The sequence below is a fragment of the Gossypium hirsutum genome, chromosome D03 (assembly GCF_007990345.1).
Source record: "Gossypium hirsutum isolate 1008001.06 chromosome D03, Gossypium_hirsutum_v2.1, whole genome shotgun sequence".
In the NCBI taxonomy this organism is placed as follows: Eukaryota; Viridiplantae; Streptophyta; class Magnoliopsida; order Malvales; family Malvaceae; genus Gossypium; species Gossypium hirsutum.
In genome coordinates, this window is record NC_053439.1 from 38,997,654 (window position 1) to 39,006,236 (window position 8,583).

General features: G+C 32.7%; 1 protein-coding gene across 2 annotated transcripts; it reads left to right on the plus strand.

Annotated features, from left to right (window-relative positions):
* The first annotated feature begins 1,981 nt into the window (after positions 1-1,981).
* On the plus strand, positions 1,982-6,621 carry LOC107949788 (ATP synthase subunit gamma, mitochondrial). Of its 2 annotated transcripts, none has more exons than XM_041090095.1 (9): positions 1,982-2,310; positions 2,913-2,956; positions 3,088-3,240; positions 3,995-4,108; positions 4,210-4,337; positions 5,041-5,163; positions 5,272-5,391; positions 5,967-6,088; positions 6,242-6,621. In XM_041090095.1, the coding sequence occupies exons 1-9, from the start codon at positions 2,207-2,209 to the stop codon at positions 6,309-6,311; spliced, it is 978 nt and encodes a 325-aa protein (XP_040946029.1). In that variant the 5' UTR covers positions 1,982-2,206; the 3' UTR covers positions 6,312-6,621. The 2 variants fall into 2 exon arrangements, with proteins under 2 accessions (XP_040946029.1, XP_040946028.1); XM_041090094.1 differs by having other exon boundaries at positions 1,989-2,310; positions 4,204-4,337.
* The last annotated feature ends 1,962 nt before the right edge of the window (positions 6,622-8,583 follow it).

An 8,583-nucleotide genomic window follows, 5' to 3' on the forward strand; every position in this document is an offset into this window, starting at 1 on the left:
CCATAAACAAGTCATGTACCCAACATACTGACTAACGACTCGATTATCTTTAAAACATAAGCCTCTACTCATATCAAAGCACATGAGTTGCATACGCATGATTAGTGACTAACTCATGATTTACGTAAATCAAACCATTAATGTCAAGTGAATTAATTCACAAATTGATTCAGAATTAATTCACAAATTGATTCAAAATTAATTCATCTTGGGTCCAGTCCAATGTATCATTCTGCCAATAAATACATCTATGTCTCTACCCGTGGAGTCAACTGCTCCGATAGCCAAGACTAGTCATCTCCTCAATTGGAATTATAGACATAATAATCCTTCTCAGTAATTGAATCAAATGCTCACTTTGATTCTTTTACAGGATTACAGATTCGTTTAGATTATCTACTGAAGTAACTTGTCTTTCTCGCAATGTAAATGTTCTTACAATGTCACTTATCATCAGTTTGAACTTAGACAATCAATGAGCTAATATTTGTTTGTCACAATTTCGCTATACATGCAAAATATAAAAGACATAAATACAAAATACATGACAATAAAATGTGAAATTTATTTATTTATTCATCATTCAAATACATAGAAAACAATTACATGTTTACTACAATATTGACACATTTCCCAACATGTTGATGAGGAGTTTGGTTGGCATGCAAAGGATTTTATACTGGGTTTGTTTGGTTTTGGGACGATAAATCTTGGACTGATGCCTCTCTTGAAGGGTCCTAGGTTTGTTGATTGTTAGTGGGATCAGTCCTATTGGTGGAAGGGATACTAATACTTAGATTGGTCATAATTCTTCATGCTCACTGCACCAAATATTAACCAGTTGGATTAACAGAGGAAGGAGGTGGTGGTTTGATAGGTGGTTCACTTGAAGACCAGGCGGAGAGCCATTGAAGTTGGGTCAGCTTTTTTTGTGGTCAAGTTGAGAAGGAGAAAAAAATAATGGAAGTAGAAGAAATGTCCTGTGATTTGATTCGTGGGCCTTTCTATAGTGGGAGACAAGATTGCCTATGTGTTTAGAGACTAATAACATTTAGATTTAATCCAATATCTTGGAAGTGACGGTGATTGACATCCTATATATGACATTTTAGGACACTAGCTTAGTTAGGTTCATCTAGAGGTGTTCATGGGTCGGGCTAGGCCCAGAAAAAATTTCGACCAGCATCCTAGGCCCGGGCCCAACCTAAAATATGGGCCTAAAATTTTGTCCAGGCCTGACCCGAAAAAAATTTCTAAGCCCGAGCCCAGCCTGGCCGACCCATTTTTTAATAAACACCAAAAAATTATTTTAAAAAAAGTATTTTAAAAATATTTTAAAATTAAAAAAATTAAAAAATGCCAAAAAAGTGGTGCCCGATGCCCGACCCATTTTCTAAACAAGTCTCGTTTTTTTTGCCCAAACCCATCTTTCGGGCCTATATTTTTACCCGAATCCTCCTATATTTCGGGCGAGCCGTCGAGCCGGGCTGTCCGGCCCATTAACACCTCTAGGTTCATCAGATACACATGGTTCGCTAGAGGACCAACTCCACTAGAAGAAACTGTTGGGGTACATGGTGTAGGTATAACAAATACAAATGTTTATCACTGATTTGTCATCAATCATGAGATTATGTCGAGTTAATTTATGACACTAACTCAATAAATATTATTAATATACACAAATATATAAAAAAAGTATATAACAAATATATTTATTAAAATTTCTTATATAAATGAAAATTTGTTTTAGTTCAAATAGTAAATGAAAAGGTTTTATATTTATGATCTCTTTAATTCAAATCTCATTATAAATAATTTTTAAATTTATATTTCGAGCTAAAATTTTTTAATTACAACAAAATTTAATTAAAATATACATATAATAAAATTTGAATTAAGAACCCATTTAATTGCATATGTTTAAGGCTATTCATTGTCTCAAATATGGCCTGAATTTAGGTTGGATAGTTTTTGTTGTTCGGGTTTTAACATATTATTATAAATAAATAACCGCCAACCCAACCATCACACTATTTCTTGGCGTACGCTAAACCGGAGTCCCGATCATTTTATTAGGAACAGTAAAACACTTCCCTACTGGAGCTGGTAGCAATTACGTCAAAACGCCCAAAATTTTGGAAAAAAAAAACACTTTCATCCACGACAGCAAGGATTTCTAGGGTTTCGTCTGAATCGGTAAGCGATGGCGATGGCTGCTCTCAGACGCGAAGGGAGGCGTTTCGCCCCTCTGATCTCTCCTCGTCCGATAACCGCTGTCAGATCCTCTCCTCTCTATCCTACTCTTGAGTATGGATCTCTCTTTTTCCATTTCTCACCTTCTCATCTCTCTCTATATTTATATACATATACACATACACATTCGCATCACGTTTCTCCTTATTTACCTTGATCCCCCCTCCCTTTTTCTCTTATTTTAGGCCCAAATGATACATTTTCGTTTGCTTTGTTGCTAACCAAATTGAAAATAATTTTATTTTGCTTATTGTGGTGATTAGATTTTCCATTATTGCTGAGAGAACGAAATTTTGTGCAATTCACTTTTCCTTCTCTCTCTCTTTTTTTTTTTTTGGTATATTTTCCCATCAATCTTATTATAAAAGAAAATGAACTTTTTTTTAAAAATACTTTTTAAATTCATTTCTATACTAATCGAAGTGATTTTTTTTTTTTGTAAATTCGGCTTTTGTCCCCAGTGTATCTAAAATTGAGCTAAACAGTTGGTACCGTTAGTGGTCCGTTCAATCATTTAAGTTTTCAAAAGAGGGGGAAAGATAAATAGATCAAAAAAATGATTGAACCTTTTAAGATATGTAACAATTTATATTTTCAAAACTTTCTTTGGTGTAATTTGAATCTTAAAGTACTAAATAAATTAACTTGGATGGCAGGGATGAGGGTCCTCTTGGACTTCGTCATATTTCGACTCAAGTTGGTAAGAATTGTTTCAGTTTTCTCTCTTTTCTGTTTGTTTCTTTTCAATACGATATTATGCATGCATGCTTGTCGCATTTTCTTTTAGAGTCGGTGAAGGTTATTAAGGGTGGTGGTCTATTGCTTGTGCAGTTAGAAACCGGATGAAGAGTGTCAAGAATATTCAGAAAATCACAAAGGCAATGAAGATGGTTGCAGCCTCGAAGTTGAGAGCAATTCAAACAAAAACTGAGAATTCTCGTGGCCTCTGGCAGCCATTTACTGCACTTCTTGGCGATCTTCCCAGTATGTCTATGAACAAGCCTTTGATATGTATCTCTTTACTGGGCATGCTCAATTGAACCTGTTTTCTCTTTGCATTTGCTAAATGTTTGTCTCAAGCTAGTAACGGTTAGTTTTTGCTCACTTCCATTGATGTTCATGTAGTGAACCTATGGGTTAGTGGCTCAGTTTTTAATCCTACCCTCTCTATCCAGAAGTTTTACACAAATGTAACTTTTATTGATTGATAACAGCTTGAGCAGATTAGTTGCAATTTTATAAATGCATATTACCATTATTCGCTTGCTAATTAGATGCATATATCCTTTATATGTCCTGAGATTAATGTAGGTAGATAATTTATAGAAGAACATTGATATGTGTTTTCCTGTTTGGCCTTTCTCTGAAAGAATATAAGCTCTAAAGAGTTGTAGAACTGGTTCTGAATCAATTGTACCTAGCTTGACTTAGTTATTAATAATATTACTTTGTTCATGTTGAAATAGACTGCTGTTCTTTGCATTAGTGGTTAATAAAAACTGAAGTTATACAAAACTGGAAACTAATAGATCCACTCACTATCTGAAGGGAAGTGCATTAGCTTGACTTGCAACTTAGCTGCTTAATGCCATCGATAACATTCTTCTAAAATTTGCTTGGATAAGGTTGTAGAGTCTTTGATCTTTCTACAATTTCATTATATTGTTTACTAATCTTATATCAAATCTTTATTTTCTTGTCAGCCTTATTTTATTAACATTTCTTGTCACAATGCTAGGTGCTGATGTTAAGAAGAACGTTGTTGTCACCATCTCTTCAGACAAAGGTCTTTGTGGTGGAATTAACTCTACATCTGTCAAGATAAGCAAGGGGCTCCATAAGTTGAACTCTGGTACTTCTCCCAAGCAACTTAGTCTTTTCTGGTTGTTTTGTACTTTCTTAGCTGGTGCCTAATTGGATGCTTCCTGAAGTTAATCATCTTTATAGCCACAGGTCCTGAAAAAGAAACAAAATATGTTATTTTGGGAGAGAAGGCAAAGGCTCAATTAGTTCGTGATTCTAAAAAGGACATTGAGTTAATCATAACTGAGCTGCAGAAGAATCCTTTGAACTACACTCAGGTTCATCATTGTGCTATTACCTGCGATTTTCCTATGAAAGAACCTTTCTCGGGAAGTTGAAATTTTGATTGTTGTATGGAATGCTTGATTCTTTCTTTGAAGCCATCTTGGTCATGCAAGAGCAGGATTTTTATAACTTACATAGAATGTTTTAGACTTTCAGTAAATGCATTGTGTGTTGACTGGTTCCTTGTGATGTGCCAGAAGGGGGTTCTATCGCAGTGAGATAAATATGGTCATATTCTGGCCAAAATCCTGGAAGTATAGGGTTTAATTTTTTATGATAGGAATGATTATGGTTATTGATTGGTTTAGAAAGGAAAGATTCCATTTCGAGGGTGAAAACGCAAATAAAAATTCAACCAGACGGCTAGCCTGAGAATTGAATAGTATCTGTGACTGTAATTTAAGCTATGGTTGAAGCTTGGTATAACGCCTTTCAGGGAAAAAAAATTGCAACTGTAAACCCAAGGGAACATAACATTAACACTTGCGAATAGCAATTTTAGTTTAAATGATGCCCTGATTGTCTAACAGCAAAGGAAGACTCAGTTTCCAAATTTCCTGAAGTTCAATCTTGACTTCTCTCTGCCCACTTTCTTTGCTGAAGAACCTTGTCTTTCGTGAATTTCTTTGTCCCAATGTTGTAGATTGCAGTTTGGCTGTGTTAACCGTCTTCACTTGCAAACATTTGCATCTTCAGGTCTCTGTTCTTGCTGATGAGATTTTAAAGAATGTGGAGTATGATGCTTTGAGGATTGTCTTCAACAAGTTTCAGTCGGTAGTTTCATTTGTGCCAACAGTTTCAACTGTATTATCACCTGAAGTGAGTATGACACGAATCTTTGAGCTTGATGAGTTTCCTTTTTCCTGTCTAAATATTGCTCATTTTAGTTTCTTGTTTTTTGTAATGTTTGGTGATTTGTTTATATAGATAGTTGAAAGGGAAGCCGAATCTGGGGGAAAGCTTGGTGATCTAGACTCCTATGAAGTTGAGGGTGGTGAGACTAAGGGCGAAATACTTCAAAATCTGGCAGAGTTTCAGTTCTCTTGTGTATGTCCTCCTGTCTGAACCAAACATCTTTATTTCTTGTTATTATGCATGAAAGTTGATACTGCGAAGGCATGAACTATGAATAATGGAACTTGCAAATATCTGTTGATGTCCTGGGTCTACGAGAGCTGTATTATGATGGCAATGTCCTAGGTGTAAGAGAGCTGTATTATGATGACAAGAATCTTTTTGCCGTGTACCGTTCATTTATGGAAATGATCCCTGTGATATTAGTGAAAAAAGTAAAAACTTGGTTAGCTTCCTATGATTTTGGTAGAGCTCTAAGTTTTCTTGTTGACCACCATTATCACAAATTCTGCTGACCGGTATTTCCAGGCAAAGCCTTTACTTTCTTGAATAACCAATTCGGATGACTAAGCACAGGCTCTTGTAAGAGAATTTGAACATCTGTGTTTCCCTAATCTTAAGAATGTACAGGCCACCTTATCTTCTTACTAGTAAAGTACCTGTCAAAATAATATAAAATTAAGATTTTCTTTATTTGGCTTTTTTTATCTACAGTAAGTGTTTTAGTCTTCGTAGTTTACCATCAAGGATTCTCATATTTCCCGCAGACTATGTTCAATGCGGTGTTGGAGAATGCTTGTAGTGAGCAAGGAGCACGGATGTCTGCTATGGATAGCTCGAGTAGAAATGCTGGTGACATGCTTGATCGCCTTACTCTCACGTATAACAGGTCTCGATCTATTTTTATCATTTATGCATGCTTTCATGGTATTCTTAAAGTCACGGGTTGAGCCTCATTTGGTTTTTTTTTTCTTTCTAATTTTCTTATTCCTCTTTTCATAGCTCTGAAGTAGATATTTTGTGTGTCGTATTTGTGTTGCAGAACCCGTCAAGCTTCAATCACAACTGAGTTGATTGAGATTATATCAGGAGCATCGGCATTAGAGGGTTAGTTTTAAACATTTTAGTGCTCGATTTTTCTGACGATGACGAAATAAAATCTCAGTGGACCCTTTTCTTTTTTGAATGTGTTGTCGAGCTACTGTATGATTCCCCCAATGTTGAAACTTATTTCATTTCTGGGAATCGAAACTAATTCTATGGCGTCTTGAGATATTTTACGTATTTCTTTCTTAAAACATGTACCTGCCCGCGTCTGAGGATGCGAAAGAAGAATTATATGTTATTTTCCCTATTTTCCCCTCATCAAATGCAATGTGAATGTGCTGCTCAAAATAACCATCAAGAGGAGCTGCAACCTAATCTCCTTTTCTTAATATTTTATATATTTTGATACATATACAATGATTGTGTTTAAAAATTTTATCAAGAGGGTTTTCATATTCTCCTATATATATATTATGTCACAATTGTGTTTAAGATAATTTATACTTGCATTAATTTTGGTAGACTAATAAATTTTGACATATTCATTTATTAGTATTGTATTCATGTTTTTTTAATTATAAATGTAGTGTTTTAACTATTTTTCGTTGAGGTTAAGAATGCTATATGTTGATGTGAAAAAGAATATCAATGCAATATTAAATTTTTCAGAAGAAAACACTTCCTCTGAAAAATCATTTATAAAAGATGAAAACCATAAAAATTCTAAAAAAAACAAAAAAGAGAAGTTACATATCAATATTAATAAAAATATGACTTTCAATCCTATAGAACATTGGAAGAATAAGTTTATTAGTACGTTTGATAAAAATGAAAAACTAGAATATCTAAAATTTATAAAATAATTTTATGAAAAACATATCTATTTGCATTTTTAATTATCATTATATGCTAAATTATGATTTACTGATTTTAGTAATGGTTCTAATAATTCTAAAAACTTAGAAGATAAAAAAGTTACAAGTTATAAATCTGACGAAAAAATTCCTCGACAGATGAAGATGAAAATATAGATATTCTTAAACTAATGGAAACTGATCAAATAGATCAAGATCCTAATGGAAAAAGAAAATTAGATTTAAATATTCTAAAATATGATTATTTAAGATCCTTTAATAAAAAATATGAACAAGTTGAAAATACAACGAGAATTTTTTGTAATCAAACCGAAAATATTACTACTAATGAAATAAAATTTGAGAATTTAGGAGTTGTCTACCCAACCTGTCCTACATAGGATAGACAATCTAAATAGAAAAAATGTTGCTCAAGGAGGAATATATTTAGATGTTACTAATATTCCTATAGCAGACTATGAAAAAACTATATATGATTGGGCACAATTTATGATTATAGTTGTAAACAACACTTGGTCAAAAACAATTTTAAACAATTACTAAGAAGGTGGAAAGAATCAGAAAAAGGAAAAGAACAAAAAGGGTAGTTAATCAATCAGATTGAAACTCATAAAGATGTATTAAAAGGATTCACATACATTCTAAAAACAGAATTTCTGGCTATATTGATTAAAAAGATCAAGATAGTCTATCTAGTTATGTATTGTCAAATTTTAAATCATGTGACATAAGACATTTAGAAGATTTTTCTAAAAAAAATTTCATGAATATCAAAAACTAAAAAATGAAAATATAGAATTTTGAAAAAAAAATTCCATTAATTACCACCACCATGTGATGAGTTTTGTATAAAAAAAATTCTTATTTAGAAAAGCATAGCAAAATATCTAGTGTAGATTCAGAAACTATGGATTTTAAAGGAAATAGAATTGATTTTGCAAAAGAAAGAATAACTAGTTATTGCTTACAAAGTAAAGCTTCTAAGCAAGTTAACCATAAATTAAGTAATAAACATTGTACAAAAATTTAGAAAATGAATAGAAATTTGGATGTAAATCAGTACGCCCTAATACCTATAAAAACATAAAAAGAAAAATAGGAGATATAAGCTAGTTAGATGGAAACCTTGGAATAAGATTAAAAAATTCATGTAATAATAAGAAGAAAAGATTTTTTAGAAGAAAAACTTCTAAAAATCCTAAAAAAACAAAATTGTAAATGTTTTGTATGTGATGAAGAAGGTCATATAGCATCAAATTGTCCCAATAAAGGGAAAAGTGCAAGAAAATGATTAAAACACTTGAAGAACAATATTTAGAAATATGTTCCGAAGAGAAAATAAATCTTGAGGAAATATTATATGAATTAATATCAGAAATAGATTGTGAAGAATATATATTTATGTTTAATATAGGAAGTGGTTTTAATAATCAGTTAAAAGAAATTCCTAAAAATGAATAGC

What these genes read in the sequence shown, in the direction of transcription:
- LOC107949788 (XM_041090094.1), top strand. Translation starts at nt 2,207, where the DNA reads ATGGCGATGGCTGCTCTCAGACGCGAAGGGAGGCGTTTCGCCCCTCTG. An exon ending in ACTTCTTGGCGATCTTCCCA is followed by an intron (nt 3,241 to 3,994) that starts GTATGTCTATGA and finishes TCACAATGCTAG; the next exon opens with GTGCTGATGTTAAGAAGAAC. An exon ending in ATCCTTTGAACTACACTCAG is followed by an intron (nt 4,338 to 5,040) that starts GTTCATCATTGT and finishes TTGCATCTTCAG; the next exon opens with GTCTCTGTTCTTGCTGATGA.